At 40.1% G+C, this 22,906-nt stretch overlaps 1 protein-coding gene across 3 annotated transcripts in view; it reads right to left on the bottom strand.

The window, feature by feature from the left end:
- LOC134336878 (E3 ubiquitin-protein ligase rififylin-like) overlaps positions 1–22,906 on the bottom strand; it is a 53,144-nt gene that overhangs the window by 6,536 nt on the left and 23,702 nt on the right. For 2 of the 3 annotated variants that reach the window (XM_063031480.1, XM_063031479.1), the window contains 5 exons: positions 17,101–17,288; positions 6,535–6,945; positions 6,275–6,337; positions 4,623–4,833; positions 4,510–4,533 (listed from right to left, as the gene is read on the bottom strand). In XM_063031480.1, the coding sequence (XP_062887550.1) occupies positions 4,510–4,533; positions 4,623–4,833; positions 6,275–6,337; positions 6,535–6,945; positions 17,101–17,277 (886 nt within the window). In that variant the 5' untranslated portion in view covers positions 17,278–17,288. Of the gene's footprint in view, positions 1–4,509; positions 4,534–4,622; positions 4,834–6,274; positions 6,338–6,534; positions 6,946–10,760; positions 13,090–17,100; positions 17,289–22,906 lie in introns of those variants that run through there. The other variant, XM_063031481.1, reaches the window with a different exon arrangement.

The raw sequence follows: 22,906 nt of genomic DNA, 5'->3' as shown, positions 1-22,906 counted from the left end.
TACAGACCACCCAATAGTCAACGAGACTTGGAAGAGCAAATCTGCAGAGAGATAGCAGGCAACTGCAGGAAACATAAAGTTGTGGCGGTAGGGGATTTTAATTTTCCATACATTGATTGGGACTCCCATACTGTTAGGGGTCTAGATGGTTTAGAGTTTGTAAAATGTGTTCAGGAAAGTTTTCTAAATCAATATATAGAGGGACCAACTAGAGGGGATGCAATATTGGATCTCCTGTTAGGAAACAAGTTAGGACAAGTGACGGAAGTCTGTGTAGGGGAGCACTTTGATTCCAGTGATCATAACACCATTAGTTTCAATTTGATCATGGACAAGGATAGATCTGGTCCTAGGGTTGAGGTTCTGAACTGGAATAAGGCCAAATTTGAAGAAATGAGAAAGGATCTAAAAAGCGTGGATTGGGACAGGTTGTTCTCTGGCAAAGATGTGATTGGTAGGTGGGAAGCCTTCAAAGGGGTAATTTTGAGAGTGCAGAGTTTGTATGTTCCTGTCAGGATTAAAGGCAAATTGAATAGGAATAAGGAACCTTGGTTCTCAAGGGATATTGCAACTCTGATAAAGAAGAAGAGGGAGTTGTATGAAATGTATAGGAAACAGGGAGTAAATCAGGTGCTTGAGTATAAGAAGTGCAAGAAAATACTTAAGAAAGTAATCAGGAGGGCTAAAAGAAGACATGAGGTTGCCTTGGCAGTCAGCGTGAAAGATAATCCAAAGAGCTTTTACAGGTATATTAAGAGCAAAAGGATTGTAAGGGATAAAATTGGTCCTCTTGAAGATCAGAGTGGTCAGCTATGTGCGGAACCAAAGGAAATGGGGGAGATCTTAAATAGGTTTTTTGCATCTGTATTTACTAAGGAAACTGGCATGAAGTCTTTGGAATTGAGGGAATCAAGTAGTGAGATCGTGGAAACTGTACAGATTGAAAAGGAGGAGGTGCTTGCTGTCTTGAGGAAAATTAAAGTGGATAAATCCCCGGGACCTGACAAAGTGTTCCCTCGGACCTTGAAGAAGACTAGTGTTGAAATTGCGGGAGCCCTGGCAGAAATATTTAAAATGTCGCTGTCTATGGGTGAGGTGCCGGAGGATTGGAGAGTGGCTCATGGTTTTCCGTTGTTTGAAAAAGGATCGAAAAGTAATCCAGGAAATTATAGGCCGGTGAGTTTAACATTGGTAGTAGGTAAGTTATTGGAGGGAGTACTAAGAGACAGAATCTACAAGCATTTGGATAGACAGGGACTTATTAGGGAGAGTCAACATGGCTTTGTGCATGATACGTCATGTTTGACTAATCTATTGGAGTTTTTCGAGAAGGTTACCAGGAAAGTGGATGAAGGGAAGGCAGTGGATATTGTCTACATGGACTTCAGTAAGGCCTTTGACAAGGTCCCGCATGGGAGGTTAGTTAGGAAAATTCAGTCGTTAGGTATACATGGAGAGGTGGTAAATTGGATTAGACATTGGCTCAATGGAAGAAGCCAAAGAGTGGTGGTAGAGAATTGCTTCTCTGAGTGGGGGCCTGTGACTAGTGGTGTGCCACAGGGATCAGTGCTGGGTCCATTGTTATTTGTCATCTATATCAATGATCTGGATGATAATGTGGTAAATTGGATCAGCAAATTTGCTGATGATACAAAGATTGGAGGTGTAGTAGACAGTGAGGAAGATTTTCAGAGCCTGCAGAGGGACTTTGACCAGATGGAAAAATGGGCTGAAAAATGGCAGATGGAGCTTAATACTGACAAGTGTGAGGTATTGCATGTTGGAAGGACAAACCGACGTAGAACATACAGGGTTAATGGTAAGGCACTGAGGAGTGCAGTAGAACTGAGGGATCTGGGAATACAGATACAAAATTCCCTAAAAGTGGCGTCACAAGTAGATAGGGTCGTAAAGAGAGCTTTTGGTACATTGGCCTTTATTAATCAAAGTATTGAGTATAAGAGCTGGAATGTTATGATGAGGTTGTATAAGGCATTGGTGAGGCCGAATCTGGAGTATTGTGTTCAGTTTTGGTCACCAAATTACAGGAAGGATATAAATAAGGTTGAAAGAGTGCAGAGAAGGTTTACAAGGATGTTGCCGGGACTTGAGAAACTCAGTTACAGAGAAAGGTTGAATAGGTTAGGACTTTATTCCCTGGAGCGTAGAAGAATGAGGGGAGATTTGATAGAGGTATATAAAATTATGACGGGTATAGATAGAGTGAATGCAAGCAGGCTTTTTCCACTGAGGCAAGAGGAGAAAAAAAACCAGAGGACATGGGTTAAGGGTGAGGGGGGAAAAGTTTAAAGGGAACATTAGGGGGGGCTTCTTCACACAGAGAGTGGTGGGAGTATGGAATGAGCTGCCAGATGAGGTGGTAAATGCGGGTTCTTTTTTGACATTTAAGAATGAATTGGACAGATACATGGATGGGAGGTGTATGGAGGGATATGGTCTGTGTGTAGGTCAGTGGGACTAGGCAGAAAATGGTTCGGCACAGCCAAGAAGGGCCAAAAGGCCTGTTTCTGTGCTGTAGTTTCTATGGTTCTATGGTTAAGTACTGCAGTAAAATGAAAGAGGATGAAGGGCAATGTGGGTAAAGGAGGCAAACAGGAGGAATTCTGCAGATGCTGGAAATTCAAGCAACGCACATCAAAGTTGCTGGTGAATGCAGCAGGCCAGGCAGCATCTCTAGGAAGAGGTACAGTCAACATTTCAGGCCGAGACCCATCGTCAGGACGAACTGAAAGAAGAGCTAGTAAGAGATTTGAAAGTGGGAGGGGGAGAGGGAGATCCAAAATGATAGGAGAAGTCCTTACTCTTAATAATTTCTCCTTTGGCTCCTCCCACTTCCTCCAAACCAAAGGTGTAGCTATGGGCACCCGTATGGGCCCCAGTTATGCCTGCCTTTTTGTTGGCTTTGTGGAACAATCTATGTTCCAAACTATTCTGGTATCCGCCCCCCACTTTTTCTTCGCTACATCGACGACTGCATTGGCGCTGCTTCCTGCACGCATGCTGATCTCGTTGACTTCATTAACTTTGCCTCCAACTTCCACCCTGCCCTCAAGTTTACCTGGTCCATTTCCGACACCTCCCTCCCCTTTCAAGATCTTTCTGTCTCTATCTCTGGAGACAACTTATCTACTGGTGTCTGCTATAAGCCTACTGACTCTCACAGCTATCTGGCCTATTCCTCTTCTCACCCTGTCTCTTGCAAAAATGCCATCCCCTTCTCGCAATTCCTTCGTCTCCGCCGCATCTGCTCTCAGGATGAGGCTTTTCATTCCAGGACAAAGGAGATGTCCTTTTTTAAAGAAAGGGGCTTTCCTTCCTCCACCATCAACTCTGCTCTTAAACGCATCTCCCCCATTTCACGCACATTTGCTCTCACTCCATCCTCCCGCCACCCTACTAGGAATAGGGTTCCCCTTGTCCTCACCTACCACCCCACCAGCCTCCGGGTCCAACATATTATTCTCCGTAACTTCCGCCACCTCCAACAGGATCCCACATCTCCCCCCCCCCCGCTTTCCACAGGGATCGCTCCCTACGCAACTCCCTTGTCCATTCGTCCCCCAACCATCCCTCCCCACCGATCTCCCTCCTGTCACTTATCCTTGTAAGCGGAACAAGTGCTACACATGCCCTTATACTCCTCCCTTACCACCATTCAGGGCCCCAGAGAGCCCTTCCAGGTGAGGCAGCTGGGGTGATATACTGCATCCGGTGCTCCCGATGTGGCCTTCTATATTTTGGCGAGACCCGACGCAGACTGGGAGATCGTTTCGCTGAACATCTACGCTCTATCCGCCAGAGAAAGCAGGATCTCCCAGTGGTCACACATTTTAATTCCACGTCCCATTCTGATACGTCTATCCACGGCCTCTACTGTAAAGATGAAGCCACACTCAGGTTGGAGGAACAACACCTTATATTCCGTCTGGGTAGCCTCCAGCCTGATGGCATGAACATTGACTTCTCAAACTTCCGCTAATGCCCCACCTCCCCCTCGTACCCCATCCGTTATTTATTTATATACATACATTCTTTCTCTCTCTCCTTTTTCTCCCTGTCCCTCTCACTATACCCCTTGCCCATCCTCTGGGTTCCCCCCCCCTTTTCTTTCTCCCTGGGCCTCCTGTCCCATGATCCTCTCATATCCCTTTTGCCAATCACCTGTCCAGCTCTCGGCTCCATCCCTCCCCCTCCTGTCTTCTCCTATCATTTTGGATCTCACCCTCCCACTTTCAAATCTCTTACTAGTTCTTCTTTCAGTTAGTCCTGACGAAGGGTCTCGGCCCAAAACGTCGACAGATACCTGCTGAATTCACCAGCAACTTTGTTGTGTGTTGGGTGGGTAAAGGAGGCTTGGATGATTATAATCAATGAACTAATTGATTTAAATTATATGTTTCTGTGTTCTAAATATGAAACAATACCGTGTAACATAGAACATAATAAAAATGTTACTATTTCTTAAAGTGAAAATATGAAGAATCTTACCATCTTGAGATTTGAATTCCAAAGCTACAAAAAGAAATTAAGAAAGTACTTAGTAAACAATGACATTAAGTACCAAGTTGAATTATATAATTCTCTAAATAAATTTCTCCTACCCTGATTCAGAAGGTCTTTTTGGTCATTGTACAATCTTGTCACTCTCTCCATTAACTCCCATTTTTCACAACATCCTTTATAATTTACAAAGTTTCGTGCCAGTATTTCTTTCAACTGGCGCACGGAGAGAGCTTCAATGTCTTCCACACAAGTCAAGTCTGATAAAGAAGCTCTGTGCCGGCCTTGTACAGTTACTTCCTCTGAATCAGACTAGAGTAAAGCCAAACAAAAACTGAGCGATTAAAGATAGACAGACATGTAATAACTAAACAATGATTCAGAACAATTCTATAGCAAATTCTCCAAACTCAACCAAACAGATAAGGAAATTAGCAATGAAATTAAACTTGAGAATGTTAATGAAATTAGCAAAAATATGAACTTTTTCCCAAGCTGCTTAATCCTTTCCTTCATCAATGAGAGGAATGTAGATATTGCAACCAGATGACTTGTGTTAAACTCTCCACTTTAGTCTGATACATTCATTTATACAAAGTACCCAGGAAGAGCAACACTTGTTTATACGTAAGATACTTTTTACAATTTGGCACGAAGGTTTGTAAATAACTTAGCTACTGGGCCTCTAGATGAACAGAGTTCAACTGTGATTTAGGATGGCAGTCCTTTGGCCACAGGTTGAATGCAGCTGAGGTCGACTCAGACAATGTTCTTCCATGTGACAAGCAGCAGGGAAAGTTTCTATTATTACTGCAGGCTGATTTTTCCTGTCCTTGAAAATTGTCACCACTGCAGCATCTCAGATTTCTTTGCCATATCCTTTCCAGATGTGGCAGAGGTTATGGATTGCTAATTGAAGTTCCTTACCATCAAGTTTTGGAACTTTAGCAAGGGCTGCTTTTCCTCTCTTTCTATCACAACTATTGAAAAGGACAAACTGAATTTAAATATTCTAATATGTGACAATACTGATTGATTCATTAACACTAATGTTAAACTTTGGTCACTAACAACCAGTTTCAAACATCCAAGCTCTTAACTTCCTCCATACTTAGTCATGTCTACTATGAAGTGGCACTGCCCCAGAATGCCATGGTTTTATCTTTTTTACAGATAATTTCAACCATGGCACAGCTACATTCTTTAATACTCAAAAATAACATTTAAAAAAAATCAGCCCAACTAATTTGTTAAATTTCAGAGTGCCAAAATGGCAGTTGGAAATTAGCTTTTATGATTTAAAAAAAATATTATGCAGATTTATATCTGAGTGATAGAATCTGACACACAAATTAAAATAAAATGATTGGTTTGTTAGGAAAGAAAACATTACATAAAAGGTAAAAGGGAACTTAAGGAACAAGCTACAGAGCTTTTATTTATAAATTTTATTTGTCTAGTGTAATTATAAAAGCATTTAACACAGAAGCCAAAATCTTTTTAAATATTTTGGCTTTTAAATATTTTTGCTCAAGAGAGTGGTTACTTTTGAAGGGATGAAATTATTTAATATTAACTTGAGCAAAATTAATTAGACCACAATAAAAACAGACTAATTTTCTGTGAAAATATGGTCAATGTACCTTTAACATATCACTGATCCCTTTGCAAAACAATTAATGTGACTGCTAATCCATTTTGTAGAATCTTAGGAAGCTATGCTGGTGGAACTTTGGGTAAATATTTAACTTACCCCATTCTCTTCAGCTTGTGCCAAAGTCTCATTCTGATTGTCTGCAGTCGCTTCTGCATTCGCCTATATATGCACAAACCAAATTTAATACTTCATATACATTATTCAGATCTCAGCAAAACAAGCATTAAAGCTCAAAATGGAAATACCAGATCACAAGATTTCGCTTTTTCAATTTTTTCTGCAACTAGTACAAAAATTGTTATCCTTGTTCTGCTTCTGTCAATTGTCTCATAAGATGTTATCAAAAGAAAACGTACCAGGTTTGCTTCCTGAGAATGTCTTGGGCTATTTGGGTTGGCTGCTCCATATGGTGGGGGAGCATCATGTGAGGTAGAAGCTGCTGTTACCGTGTGCGTGTTTGATATGAAGGTCTGCTGCTCAGACATATCCATTCTATAAAGAGGAATGTGCATCTGACCAGTTGGCACAGACTGAGGATTCTGTCCCATGACCAAGTCTACGAGATCTGATTTTTCGCGGCACATCTCCATTGAAATTTCATGTAGTTGCAGGTAGTCACGTAATTCTTTTACTTTCAATTTCATCAGTTCTCCCCGGTGGAAGTCCGTAGTACGAAATCGCTGACAAATATGGCATATTTTTGGGCTGTTTTCAGAGTGGATTGAACAGGATGTACAAAAATTCTTCTTACAATCCACACATACGTGCTGAAAAACAGGAAGTATTATTGGCAGCGTGCAATATTTAACACAGTAACTTAATTAATGAGCAGATTCGAGATTATTGCAGTTTCTTCTGAGATGGTTTTCCCCTACCCCAGATAAAAAGTTTTAAAATGCATCAAATCAACGTTGCCTCAAATTTTCCCATGATCACATACTACATAGCTGACCTCCTACATGCTCATAATAAAATAGATGAAATCTTGTTTTTGATCAGATTTCGGAGCAGAAATCGGCAATTTACCCCATTGAGTCAGCTCTATCATTCCATCATGGCTGATTTATTATCCTTTTCAACCCTATTCTCAGCCTTTGATGCCCTGATAAATCAAGAACCGATCAATCTCCACCTTAAATATACCCAATGACTTGGCCTCCATAGACGTCTGTGGCAATGAATTCCCTCTGGTCTTGAACTTCCCCACTATAGGAAGCATCCCCTCCACGTTGACTCCATCCAGATCTTCCAATATTCAATAGGAGAAGAATGAGATCTCCTCCCCCTCATTTTTTCTAAACTCCAGAGAGTACAGGACAAGAGCCATCAAATGTTCTTCAAATGTTAACTCTTCCATTCCTGGGATCATTCTTGTGAACCTCCTCTGTACTCTCCCCATTGCCAGCACATCCTTTTATTAGATTAGTCCAAAACTGCTGACAATACTCCAAGTGCGGCCTAACCAGTGCCTTAAAAAACCTCAGCATTACCTCCCTGCTTTTGTATTTTAGTTATTTTGTAAGCCTGTGGGGGAAAGACTTCTATGTTTATAGAAGAATCATCATCTATCATTTACCAATGTAAATGACAGTTTCAGAGACAAAAAAGTGCTAAATTCAACTATTATGACTTCACCAGGATAAATACTTTTGAATTCAACAAACTGTGATTTAAGTTATTAAATAACTATCCAGTCATCTAAACTGCTGTCAACTCTGGGAATATTAACCTTTCGTTAAAAAAAATTCCCACACTTGGCTTCAAGCGGCTATCAACAGGAGGCATTCCAAGAGATCTGAGGCATGGCTGACCACAAGACATCGATGACTGTTTATTATAGACTTCACATTTGGGGAACGATGCCCCAAACCTCACTAACAAATCTACAACATTCCAATAACATTTTTCTAGAATATTAACATTCACCATCCTTTTCACATTATACAAAACACCCACACATACAATTTTATTGTCCTCACTCTTTCTCATTTAGATACAAGAGGGTGTAGCTATCAAAGGTCAACTTTTAATGGCCATTTAAATGCACTATTGAGAACTGTGGTATTCACAGTTTATGGAGCTGTACAGCACAGAACAGGGCCCAATGGCCACCACATCCATGATGATATTTTTGAACATCTACACTAATCACATTTGCTTGCATTAGGACCCTTGTGTTTTGCTGGTTTAGGTGAGGTCCCAAAGGACTGAAGAATAACCAAGGTTGTTCCTTTGTGTAAATTACAGGCTGGTGAGCCTCACATCTGTGGTACAGAAACTATTGGAGAATATTCTTAGGGATGGAATCAACCCTCATCTGGAAAAGCATAGATTTATTAGGGCTAATCAGCATGGCTGTGAATAGGGGAAGGCACACCCTACAAATTTTAAGTGTTTTTTTTTGAGGTGGTGAGGCAATCTTGAATTCATTTAGCTAGCTCACTTTGAATCCCATGCACCTTAACCTTCTCAAACAACTCAGTTAATCAGTGTGACAGGATTTCTCCTGCACAAAGCCATGCAGACTAATATTAATCAGCTCCCATTTTTCCAAATACACAAAATATTCTCCTTTCAACTTTTCTACCGTAATTTCCTTACCACTGACGCAAGACTCACTGGCCTGTAATTGTCTAGCTTATCCCTGCTGCCATCCTTAAATTAAAAGATTAGCTATCCTCCAGACTTTTGAGGCCAATGAAGATATTAATATCTCTGTCAGGGCCCCAACAATGTCTTCCTGTGCTTCCAATATCATTAAGGTAGATCTCATCCATACTTGGGGATTTATCAAACCTTATGCCAAACAACACTTCCTCCTTCTTAATACCCCATTTTCATGCTGTCAACAAATCCCTCCCTGATCTTATTATCCTCCATGTCTTCCCCCTTGGATGAGAAATTTTATTTAGGACCTCACCCAGGTTCCCTGACTCCACACAGATCATTCTTTTGGACTGAAAGAGAAAGACGTGGGATCTTACAGGATATCGGCTTTAATTTTTTTTCTAATGATGCCAAAAATAATGGCCCTGAAGATCATATATGATATGGATGATTATGGTCCCTATATTTACATGACACCAATGAGGGCAATTTTAAAATAAGAGACTGAGTGTGTCATTTTAAACACATGACGCAACAAGTATTCTGCTGCCTTTAATATTACAACTCTGAATCAGGTGGAAACCTATTTAAGTAGCACACAGCAAAGCTTTCCTGATTGAATAGGAACAGCAAACAATTTACAGCTTTGGTTTCTCTTTCCTTGCCGAGGTACCAAGAATATCTAGTTCTTATTTGGACAGAAATCCAAAATAACAAGTGCTATTGATAAAGTAAAGATGAGAAGTAAAAAAAGTATGAAGAGAAGAAAGAAAAAGCAACAGTGGCAGAGGGAAAATGAAAACGGTAGAGTTTAGTCCTGCTTTCACAAGATTTCAATGCACTTGAAAGCAAATAAAGAATCTTGAAGCATGGTTACTGTAATAATGAAGCAAATGTGGCAGTAACTTACACAAACATTCCCGTAGCAGCCAAATGACAATATATTTAGTGATGTTGATTGAGAAATTAATATTGGTAACTCTATACTTTAAATAGTATAAGGGGATTTTTTACAACCACCTCAGTGCACAGGGGTCCATAGTTTAATGTTGTATCTGAAACGTGGCACCTTCAAAGATGCAAGGGTCCTGGTAATACACTAGTCAGCCTGGATTCGAATCACAAGATATTGGTGGGCATGTGCAGGTGCAGGAATCCTCTTTTCACCCTCATTCTTTTGAGGTGAATATCTTTTGTTCTTTGGTTATGTCATATTCTCACATTGTTAAACACTGCATACAGTACATAGGAAATAAAAGAAAACTGATACCTTTTTATAAATAAAGCTTTCAAACAGAATGACTCAACTGATCTAAAAGAATTTTTTAAAACTAAACTTCAGACTGGAATAACAGGTTTCATTATGATAAAGTACACATATTCATCTGAAACAAACTAAGATTCATAGGTGTGTCTTAGATTATTTCACTGCTAATAAACATCTTCTTGAAGGTCAACGTCATCTTTAATCAAATATTACTGAGGCTTCATTTGGCACATAAATGAGAGAACACTAACTAGTTTTCACTCAAGATTAGAAAAGCAAAATGTCTCAAGTTTTTTTTTGACAAGTAGCTTTACAGTAACTGACAAGTTTTTTGACAAGTAGTTTAAACACTTCAGGAGTAAAATTATAACTAAACAGATGAATAAATTATTTTTGCTGGAAAAGATTGACACCTTGATTTTTTTTTCCGGAAACAGCAGTCAGTATTTCCCTCAAAAGATTCAAACTCCAGTGCAAATTATTAAAATAGTTAATAATACTTCAGTAAGCTTTCCAAAGTAATATAAAAGCTAGGCTCATTCTCATGAGCTAAGTAAACATAATATACAACAGATTCAAAAGTATCATGGCCCTGCACACAGTCTCAGGAATTAAGTTAAAGCAACAGTGGAGACATTAATATGTCTTAAGATCCCAATGAAGTGAGGAAACTTAAATAGTTAACAATTCCCCACCAAGCACACTTACTTTTAATCCCCAGCAATCAAATATTGATGTTGAAATCAGCACAGTACGTACAACTTTTGCAACATACTTCAGCAAGAGTTTGGACCAATAGTTTGACATAGAAAACAGGCCCTTCATTGCATGCCAATCTTTCTGCCTGTCTGCACTAATTCCATCTAGATATACATAGATAGATACTTCATTAATCCCCAAAGGAAATTACAGCATCACAGTAGCATTACAAGTGCAAAGATATACAATTAGAAGAGACGCAAGAAAGAATAAAAAATTAAGTTACCTTAGTCGAACAAGAGGGCATCATAGGTTGAATCATTTTAGAGCCCAATGGTCTAGGATAAGGATAACTTCATGTCCCTTTGGAACATCGCAATTGTCTGAGTCTATTACTAAAAGTGCCGGCTGGTGGCGTAGTGACATCAGTGCTGGACTGTGGGGTGGAGGTTCCGAAGTTCAAATCCAGCCAGCTTCCCACCGGCATGCTTTCCATCCATGCGGGGTTAAGAGCTGGTGACCTCTTTGAAAAAAAAACTCACCCGACAGAAGGCAATGGCAAACCACTACTGTAACTTGCCTCGTATGCGAATTCCAACTACGTCAGAACGGCGTGGGAGGAAGTTGTCCACTACCCGGAAAAATTCCGGATGCGACCTACATTAAAATTATTACTAAAAGTGCTCCTCTGTTCAGCCAAAGTGGCATGCAGAGGGTGAGAAACATTGTCCAGAATTGCCAGGATTTTCTGTAGGGTCCTTTGTTCTACCACAGCCTCCAGTGTGTCCAGTTTGACTCCTATAACAGAGCCAGCCTTTCTAATCAGCTTATTGAGCCTGATGGCATCACCCATGTTGATGCCATTGCCCTAGCACACCCCCACATAGAAGATTGTACTGGCAACCAGAGACTGGTAGAACATGCAAAGGAGAGGCCTGCATACTGCAAAGGACTTCAGTCTCCTCAGGAAGTAGAGGTGACTCTGGCCCTTCTTGTACACAGCCTCTGTGTTGGCGCTCCACTTAAGTCTGTCATCCAGGTGCACCCCCAGGTAGTTGTAGGTCATCACCACATCCACACCATCAAAAATAGTAACAGGGAGCATTGCAGGCTTAGTCTTCCTAAAGTCCACCACCATCCCTCTTGTCTTACTTATGTAGAGTTGCAGATGATTCAGCTTGTACCATTTGACAAAGTCCTCCACCAGGGCCCTGTATTCATCCTCCCGTGCGTCTTTTCTTTATAAACCCAACTATTGCTGAGTCATCAGAGAATTTCTGCAGATGACACGACTCAGTGTTGTATCTAAAATCTGAGATATACAGGGTAAACAGGAAGGGAGCCAATACAGTCCCCTGTGGGGCCCCAGTGCTGCTTATAGCAATGTCTGATACAGTTCTGAAGATGCACAAACTGTGGTCTGCCAGTAGGTAGTCCATTATCCAGAATACAATGGAAGTGCTGACATGCATTGAATGGAGCTTTTCCCCAAGCAATGAGGGCTGTATGAGAAATCAAAAAACATGATCCTCACAGTGCTGCTCTGCTTATCCAAATGGGAGTAGGCTCTGTTCAGCAGGTACATCGTCAACCTCAATGTACTCCTGGTAGGCAAATTGCAGGGGATCCAGGGTTGATCTGACCAGGGGTCGGAAGTGAGCCATGGCCAGCCTCTCTAGGGTCTTCAGGATGTGTGAGGTCAGGGTCACAGGACAGTAATCATTCAAGACTTTTGGTTGGCCCTTCTTGGGTACTGGGACCACCCACGTTGTTTTACACACAGTCGGGACCCTTTCTAGGGTGAGACTCAGATTGAAAATGTGCTGGACAACTCCACACAGCTGCTCAGCACACTCCTTCAGATCTTGTGGTTCATACCATCCAGTCCCAATGCTTTGCCGTGTCTGAGTTTACCCAGGGCACTTCTCACCTGCTCAGTAGTGAAGGGAGTTGGTGGAAGATAGGGGCTGAGGGAGGTGAAGATCTCATTAGAATCATATCCATCTACATCTTGCCTATTTAAGTACCCATCCATGGCTCTTAGAGCAACCTGTGTTTGAGCTCACTAGAGAAAAGGCAATACTGAATTGGCTGTTGTGTGATGAACCAGATTAGAGTAAGGAGCTTCAAGTAAAGTAACCTTTAGGAGGCAGTGATCATAACATGATAGAATTCACCCTGCAGTTTGAGAGGGAGAAACTAAAATCATATGTATTAGCATTATAGTAGAATAAAGTGAACTACGGAGGCATAAGAGAGGAATTGGCTGAAGTCGGTTGAAAGGGGACACTAGCAGAGATGATGGCAGAACAGCAATGGCTGGAGTTTCTGGGAATAATTCTGCTATGGCGAACAGAAGGCAACCAATGTCTATTGATTGGCTGTCAACCAATCCCAGGCTGACTTTCTCTGATTGATCATCGCTCTTGACAACTTCTCGACTATTCTTTGTGACCTTCAAGTCATCATGGTCTGTTGCACAGTTGTCTTTTGGTGGTATGGTTTGCTGAGTAATGGTTATTCTGTGTTCCAGCTTTGTTCTGTCTCCTGGTTCAGAGTCTCATCAGCAAATGAACACAATAAATTTGGAAGGTGCAGTATCAATTCATCTAGAAGTAGTAGAGGTATTCTAAAGGGAGAGCGTAGTATTCTAAAGACACATATGGCTGACAAGGGAAATCAAAGACAGCATAAAAGCAAAAGATACATGCAAAAGTTAGTGGAAAGCTAGAGGACTGGGCAAGTTATAAAAACCAAAACAGGCAACTAAAAAGCAATATGGAGAGAAAAGATAAGAAAATAAACTAGCCAATAATATAAAAGAGAATGCAATACTTTTTTTCCCCAAATATCTGAAGAGTAAAAAAAGAGGCAAGACTGTTTGAAAATGACACTGGACAGATAATAGGGAACAAATAAATGGTGACCCAGCAATAAGTATTTTGCATCAGTCTTCACTGCGGAAGGCAATTCGATGTGTCAGAGGGGAAATGAGTATAGTTGCTTCTATAGTCAATAAGAAGGTGCTTAAGAAGCTGAAATGACTGAAGGTAGGTAGGTAGGTTACCTAGACTAGATGGATTACACCCCAGGGATCTGAAAGAGGTAGCTGAAGAGACTGTGGAAGCACCAGTAGTCACCTTTCAAAAACACTAGATTCTGGATTGGCTCCAGAGGACTGGAAAATCGCAAGTGTCACTCTACTCTTAGAAAGGAGGGAGGAAAAAGAAAGGGAATTTAGGCCAGTTAGTTTGACTTCAGTGGTTGGGAAATGTTAAGAGTCTATTAGGATAGGGTTTTGGGGTACTTATAGGCACACACTAAAATAGACCAAAGTCAGCATGGTTTCCTTAAGGAGAAATAGTGCTTCACAAATCTGCTGGAATTCTTTGAGGAAATAACAGACAGAATGGACAACGAAGAGTTAGTGAAGGTTGTTGATTTGGATTATTTGACGAAGTTCCACATGTAAGGCTATGAAACGATATAAGAGCCCATGGTATAAACAGGAAAAATATTAAGATGGGCAAAAGATTGGCAGAAGGCAATACTGGGAATAAAGGTTTCCTTCTCTGGATGGCTATCAGAGATTAATGGTGTTCTGCGGGAATCGGTGTTGGGTCTGCTACTTTTCACATTACATGTTAATAATCTGAATGACAGAATTGCGGCTAGGTTTGCGTATACAAAGATAGGTGGAAGGGCAGGTTGATTTGAGCAAACGGAATGTGCAGAAAAACTTGGACATTAGGAGTATGGGCAAAGAAGTGGTAGATGTATGGACTTTGGTAGAAGGAATAAAAGCACAGATTTATTTCAAAATGAGCAAATTAAGAAATTGGAGGTGCAAGGGGACTTGGGAGTCCTTGTGCAGGATTCCCTAAAAGTTAACTTGCAGCTCGAGTTGGTGGTAAGGAAGTCAGATGCAATTTTAGCACTCCTTTTGAGAGGATGAGAATATAAAAGCAAGGATATAATGCTGAGGCTCTAAGGCATTGGTCAGTCCACCTTTGGAGACTGAACAGTTTTGGGCCTCATATCTAGGAAAAGATGTGCTGGAGTTGGAGAGTGTCCAGAAGAGGTTTATGAGAATGATCTCAGGAATGAATGGGTTAACAAATAAGTGCTTGATGGCTCTGAGCGTGTACTCTCTGGAGATTAGATGAATGAGGGAGATATTTTAAACCTACTGAATATTGAAAGGCCTAGATAAAGTGTATTTGAATCTAGGACCAGAGGGCACAGCCTCAGATTAGAAAAATATCCCTTTAGAACAGAGATAAGGAAGAATTTCTTCAGCCTGAGGGTGGTGATTCTGTGAAATTCATTGCTACAGACAGCTGTGGATGTCAAGTAACTGGGTATATTTAAAGTGGATGTTAATAAGTTCAGAGCAGCAGTCTCGATGGGCTGAACGGCCTAATTCTGCTCCAATGTTTTAAATACCTCTTAAACAGAGTAATCATATCCTATTCGACCACCTCCTCTGGCAATGATTCTCAGACATCACTGTACAAAAATTGTCCCTTAAGGTCCTAGGTAAAATCTCCCACTATTCACTTCATATCCTTGCCCTCTTGTTTTTGATACCCCTTCTATGGGAAAGAGATTCTAGCTACCTATCCTTTCTATACCATTTACAGTTTTATTCACTTCTATCAGGTCACCACTCATCCTTTTCACTCCAGGGGAAACAGCTATGGATGCTGCCTGATCTGCAGATTTCCTTCACCATTTTGTCCAAGTCTACCAAGCCTGCAAGACCTAGACAAGAGTAAATACAGTTTTACATATGTCACTGCCACAGTACATCCTAGATATTTTCTGGTTTTACAGGATCACTCACTCAGAAGTACAGAAGTCCATCAATATGCAGTTATTACTGAACCAAGAACATTTGCACTGGACAACAGCTTTATTCCTAAGCTTACACTGCATAGTGAACCTGCCACTAGGACATGACTTGTTGGCTGTCCGTCCCTTTGATAGCTCTAAGATTGGATGCGTCAGCACAGAGAATGGGATTGTGGGGTAGAATTTGTTTAATTCACAAGAGAGACAAAGTAAAAGGGAATGCTTATATTATTGAGAGGAGGGCTCAAAGTAGAAACTAGAAAAGATTGCAGAGAGTGCCATGTCAGATAGTACCACTGAGCCAGACTAGGCAATGCTTAACATAGAGTTGACTGAGAAGAAACAACCCGTTGTCCTTTAGAATTAAAGGTTGCTTCAACAACCATCAATATATATTCTTCTTTTCCAATATTTTTTATTGATTTCTATATAGAATACAGAGTCTAAGAGAATACATATTATAAAACAAAAGACAAACTATAATAATACCAGATACAGTATATTGAATCACATTAACAAACTCCTTACTCTATATTCATATAGATTAGATTGATTTGTGTATTAGAATATAAACAATTTTATTTAAAAAAAAGGTCAACACCCACTACCAAAGTCGAAGCTGTTTGGGGAAAAAAAAGAAAAAAAACTTATCAGATAATAAAATATGCTATTAACCAACTTCTGTACAAGTCAAAGATTATGAAAATAATTTAAAAACGGCCCCCATGAATTTTGAAAATCTTGGTTAGATTCCGAAATTGAGCAACAAATCTTTTCTAAATTTAGGCATGCCATAACATCCCGTAACCACTGAGCATGATTAGGCGGAACAGCATCCTTCCATTTAAACAAAAGCGCCCTCCCAGCCATAAGAGAGATAAAAGCCAGGATGTGCAAATCAGATGTCTTCAAAATGATATCTTTCCTTCCAACAATACCAAATAGGGCAGTCAAAGGATTAGGTTTGAATATATATTCAAGATAAAAAAAAAATGTGCCCATCATTGGATATCTGCATTTAATTTTAATTAAGATACATTGATAAATTATTTAATCATTGTATATCTGGTTCACACTGAGCATGCTCAGGGAAGATTACATTAGCAGAGAGGGGAAAATTGGAGAAAAAAAAACATGAAAATGGCCGCTATGAACAGGAGGTGCTATTGACACGCTCATGCCCCATATGAAACGAAATAAAATTAAGATATTTCTTAACTTGTCTCTTCATTGCATACTGTATCTGTCCAATGGAACCAATTTTATCCATGTGCTTTGTTATTTCTTCTTCAATGATTGCTTCAAACATTTTTGCAACTAGACATGACGCTAACTTATATACCTGCCTTTTGCCTTTGTCTGTTTTACATTCCAACTTGCTTCCATTCTCAAGAAATAAATGTAAAGAATAAACAGCGCAAAAAATAAAATTATTTCTAACCTGCAACTTCTGCTTTAGTTCAATTTTAATTTCTATCTTACAATATGTACGTACCTTCCGTGAGGCATTTTCAAATTGAGAACCACAAGCTCGACATGTGTTTTCCAATCCAGGTGAAGATGACTGAGAGTTATAGCCTGCATTAGTGTATGTCTGCCTTCTAGAATTGTACTCAGGTTCATCCATTGTTTGATTGTCCAAACAGAACCAGTTGCAGCAGGAAGCCCACATTGCAGTGCCGTCTGTATTAATGACAGAACAGTGATTATTTATTTACCCAGCATATTCAACCAAACATTCAAAAAAGTATCAAACTCCTAATGGAGACTTGATATGTCACCAAAGACTCTAGCAAGTTTCTACAGATATACCCTGTGAACATTCTAACTGGTTGCATCACTATCTGGTATGGGGTGGCTACTGCACAGGATCAGAAAAAGCTGCAGAGGGTTGTAAACTCAGCCAGCTTCATCGTGGGCACTAACCTCCTCAGCAATGATGCCTCAAAAAGGCAGCATTTATCGTAAGGGTTCCCACCACAAAGGACATGCCCTTTTCTCATTGCTACCATCAAGGTGGTGGTACAGGAGCCTGAAGACACACATGCAACACTTGAGAAACATCTTCTCCTTCACCAGATTTCTGAACGCACAATGAACTATCCTATGAACACTAACGCACTATTTTCTCCTTTTTTGCACTACGTATTGAATTAAAATTTTATAAACATTTCTTATTGTAATTTAGCATTATTATGTATTGCACTATATTGTACTACAAACAAATTTCACAACATATGTCAGTGAAAATAAACCCAATTCTGATACTGAAAGTATTCATGTTACATGAGCGTCTTTGTTAAGGTGAGGATTTATTGTCCACCCAAAGGTGTCCTCAAGATGGAGCTAAGCTGCCTTTTAAATCACTTCAATCCCTACGGTGAAGATACTTGGTGCTGTTACGTAGGGAGGAGTTCCAATATTTTGATTTAGTTGATGCAACTTGATGCAGGTATTCCATGCACCTGCCACCTCGTACTTCTAGGTTATGAAGGTGCAGGACTTAGTATGCTGCTGAAGAAACCATGGTAATGAGGTACAGGACATCTTATTGTGTATTTGACATTCCACCTGTAGAGCAAAAAGTGTATTTTTAGGGGGATATAAAGTATGTCTATCATGCAGGTGGTCTTGTTCTCAATGGTAACAATCTAAGTCTTGTTGGAGCTGTACTCAAAATGGAGGGCTTTTTTTATGTTGGAAAATACTAGTCAGGAGGTTAGCAACTAGCTACAAAATATTAATTGTATAACTTGTTAGCTGGTACTATGTTTCTAGTTTCCTGAGACTATTTTGGAGTCTAACTGTAAAGGACTAGGCGATCAAGGGAAGGTTATTCGATTCTCCCTTCTTAGAAAGGGTTCTTGACGCCATACAGCATGAATGCTACTTTTAATTTTCTAGGACAATCTAACCTTGCAGCTGGCCACAGACTGCTTTATTAAACAAGGAGTTCTGGCTCCATTTCAATACTGCAATGCCAACATTCCCACTCTGATCTTATGAGAGAGGGAAGAACATTATATGCAGATGCTTAACATAGAGGGTCCCCAGTGAATTCCTGCAGCTTTATGCTAGAGCTGGGATGATTGACCTCTAGCAACCATCTTGTGTGCTGGGCAGTACGTACACAATTTCCTTTGATTTGGGCTTCTTGACATCAAAGCACCCTTTAAACAAGACTGTGGATACCTGAAATTCCAGTATTTGGCCCATGATAGGCTGTTCAGGTGAAAGTTAAACTAAAGTCTTTTCTATGGTGGATGTACAAAATCCCATGCACAAATTCAGAGGAGGACTGATTCCCAGTGACTGTAGGTGGACAGATTATCTGACTGTTATCATGTTGTTGAGGGATCTCATTGTAATAGCAATGACAGCCAAATTTATACAGCAATAACTAAATTACAAGAGGACCTCACGATGTAAAGTGCTTTAGGATGTCTTGAAAATATGTGAAGAGGATTATATTAAAAAAGACATCCGTGTTTGATGAAAACTAATATCAAGCCTGAATATGATCTGTGCTGGTCAAACCACAGTACAGCACTGGTGCACTGGTCATCACGTGCTGTTTGACCACACTATAAACGACAGTTCTCATGATGGGTTGACAATTCACTCAATTGAAGTAGTGTTCTGGAAAGGCAAATCCGAATAATTTCCTATTTTGTTGAGTTGTGAAAGTGTTGCTGTAAAGTAACAGTTAGGCAAGCAGCATTACACATTCTGGAGTACTATATTGAATATATTGTCTGGCTCCTTAACATTTGTTCTAGCCACTATACCCCGTCATTTTTTGGCAGCATATCCAGTTAAAATCCATGCAGATCAAACATTTGGCATTTCTGATTGAAAATGGCATTCCGTGGTTCTGCCTTCACTAGCAATGCTTGCAAAATCATTGGTTAAACAGGACCCTCTTAATGCTATGGCTCTAGAAACCAAAGCCAAAGTCAAATTTATTGCTGGTCTCTTTAAAGAGAGGCAGTAAAATGTGATTTGAAATCAAATGCCTCAATACATTTCCTCTGTAAACATCTTTGTTTAACTAGTGTTCACATCAGTCTTGCTGTTTCTGCCTTACCCATGATAGTTGGTTAGATGCAAGAAAATCACTTAGATCAAACAAAACATGTAAACCTGTGAATATTCAATCAAAAAATATCATTCAAAATGCTCAACAGATCTTAGTGTAACAAAAGACTGAGGAGATATTAAATACTAACTAAAGCTGGAACCATTATGCATACAAAAACTAAATCCCCTTTCAGCAAGCTCCATAACTATAAACACTAAAAGAGCAGCTCATTATACATGGTACAACACATCAAATCTCAGCATTGAAATGTAGATACATAGCAATTAACCTCATGCCTTTCAAGCCATTTATAAAGCAGTTAATGTCAGAAGTATGAAATCATTTTAAAAATGGGATTTCAGTCTCTGAAGCTGAGATTGGTCTGGACTACCTGGCCCAGATGGGGAACCTGGTCAAGTACTAAAGATCTGCGCCATTCAACTGGCTGGAGTATCTACTGTGATCCTTCACCTCTCATTTCGGCAGTGAGCTACCCAACTGTTTCAAGCAGGCTTCAATTATACAGGTGCCCAAGAATGTGATAACCTGCATCAACAACATTGTCCAGTACCACTTACATCCACTGTGATGAAGGCCTTACAATGACGGTTGGTGATGAAAAACACCAACTCCTGTCTGTACAGAGAATTAGATCTGCTCCAATTTTCCTCCTGTCACAAAATGCAACATCAGGAATAGAAATACTTTTTGAGGCAGTGGATGCATGCCATGAAACAAATTCTCCATTGATAATGCTCTGATTAAAAGCAGCAATATAACAGGTTTTTTTTTAAAATCAAGGAAATACTATAAAACACAGCAATGGGAGAACTTGGTGCAATTCAAATGAAAGACTGAAATTAAGGATCACCTTACAGAAGAGACTGATGATACTCTCATAATTAGATTCAATTGCTTCTCCCCCCCCCCCAAAGATCTAAGTCTCTTCCTCACATTCATTAACTTAAGGTCCATGGTTCAACTGCCACAATGAGGCCACATGGCCACATTCACATTGGAGGACCACATCATATTCCATCTAGGTGGCCTCCAACCTGATGGCATGAACACTAATTTCACTAATATCCAGTAATTTATCCTTCTCTCTTTTTCCATTCTGGCTCCTCTTTTTTCCCCTTCTCTTCTCCTCACTTGCCCACCACCTTTTTCTGGTGTCCCTCCTCCTCTCCTTCTTCTATGGTCCATTATCCTGTCCTTTCAGATTCCATCTTCTGCAGCCTTTTACCTCTTCTACCTTTCACTATCCAGAAGTGAGGCAAGATGACATCAGAATTGAAGTCCCGATACCCTGAGTTGTAATAGCATTGTGCTAGCTGCTACACTACTGTGGCTGGCTGATTAGATATTTGCCTTAAGGAGCAGCTACATTTAATAACGTGACCACTGATTGCATTGCCAAGTCAACATGGCATGAAACCGAGAGAGCAAGTTGCAATTGGTGGTCGTCCCATGTTCCTATTCTTCTAACCTGCAGAATTTACAAGAGTGGTGTTTTTCATAGAAGCTCTGTCAAGTTTCCAAAGTGTAATTTGACTATGGGATATTTTACAGGGGTGAAGTAACATTGATTCAAGAAGCAAATGTTTAAAGTGGTGAGGTAACAATTTAGCCACCTACTTTGTCCTGGATGGTGCTGTTCAATGGATGCACCATAGAAAGCTTTGCTCAAGACCCATGACCCAACCCAGAGGAAGTGCAATGCAGATTAAGTAGAATTTGGAGTTGGAGGGTCTGTCCCATGAGGGGACGATTAGCTTCCATTCACTAGAGCCTGAAGGAAAGATGGACAAATTCTTCAAGGGACTGGTGTCCAAGAAACCAGGACCATTCTCCAAGACCATTTCCCCTAATCAACAAGTGTGGACCTAGTGGGTATTATCTCATGAATAGCATTTAATCTTGCCATTCTCAATGGCTTTTCTTTAAAAAGTCAGTGTTATTAATCTTTTGATCTCTTTCTCAAGAGATCAAGACCAATTGGAATAAATTTAGCATTAAATATATTTAGACTAAAAAATAAAAATTTAAGGTGTTGGTGAGATAAGAGATCATCATTAATATTCTGAACAACAGAAGATTAAAATAACACATGGCTTCTTCTTGTTTTATAGACTAAAGACAAATTACCAAATCTAATGCATAAAGGGAAAGAACTTAAGTTTACATAGCAACTCCCAAATCAGGGCATTGCAAAGTCTTTTGCGAGTACACAGAACACTTCTAATGTGTAGTAAAGGCAAACTGTCCGTGTGCACAAAATCAAATCCCACAAGGACTTAAGATAAATAACCAAATCTCTCCTATTGAATTAATTTGAGAAATGTTAGGCAGGACACCAGAAGCAATTGTCAACTGCTTTTAAAATAGTGCCAAAGAAGCTTTAACTTTCATAGAAAGGGACATACTCTCCTGTCTAAAAGACAGAACCTAAAAGTGCATTACCAGTTTACTGTTGCAATGAAGTGTCAACTTAAACTGCAAGTAAATTTTATCTCTTGAACCTCTTACAAGCCTCTAATGAGCAATACTTTAAATATTCAGAAATATTCTCACTGTTATAGAAATAAAAATATGGGCACAGGTGTTGAATGTTTTACACAAAGCATCCATTATTAAGCAGTGCAGACAATTTCCCCCCCTACCCCTTCCCTCTAATTCCTCACTCTGGCCTCCTACCTCTTCTCCTCACCTTCCTACCACCTCCCCCTTCCCTTTCTCCCATGATCTACTATCAGACTCTGCTATCAGATTCCTCCTTCTCCAGCCCTTTACCTTTTCCACTTAGTCACTTTTCACCTTCCAGCTTCTCACCATCTTTCCTCCCCCACCCACCTAGTTTAAAATTCAAAGTAATTTTATAGCGTAGTGGAGACTATTTTCACTGACTGCATCATGGTCTGGTATGGAAACACCAATGCCTTTGAAAGGAAAATCCTACAAAAGGTAATGGATTCAGCCCAGTACATCATGGATAAAGCCCTCCCAAACATTGAGCACATCAACATGAATCGCTATCATAGGAAAGCAGTATCAATCATCAGAGATCCCGACCATCCAGGTCATGCTCCCTTCGCTGTTGCCATTAGGTAGAAGGTGCAAGAGTCCCAGGACTTGCACCATCAGGTTTAAGAACAGTTCCTACCCCTCAACCATCAGGCTCTTGAATAAAAAGGGATAACTGCACTCACTTGCCCCATCA

The sequence above is a fragment of the Mobula hypostoma genome, chromosome 23 (genome assembly GCF_963921235.1).
Source record: "Mobula hypostoma chromosome 23, sMobHyp1.1, whole genome shotgun sequence".
Lineage (NCBI taxonomy): Eukaryota > Metazoa > Chordata > Chondrichthyes > Myliobatiformes > Myliobatidae > Mobula > Mobula hypostoma.
The sequence above is the reverse complement of the archived record's forward strand: the minus strand, read 5'-3'. Positions and strand labels throughout refer to the sequence as shown.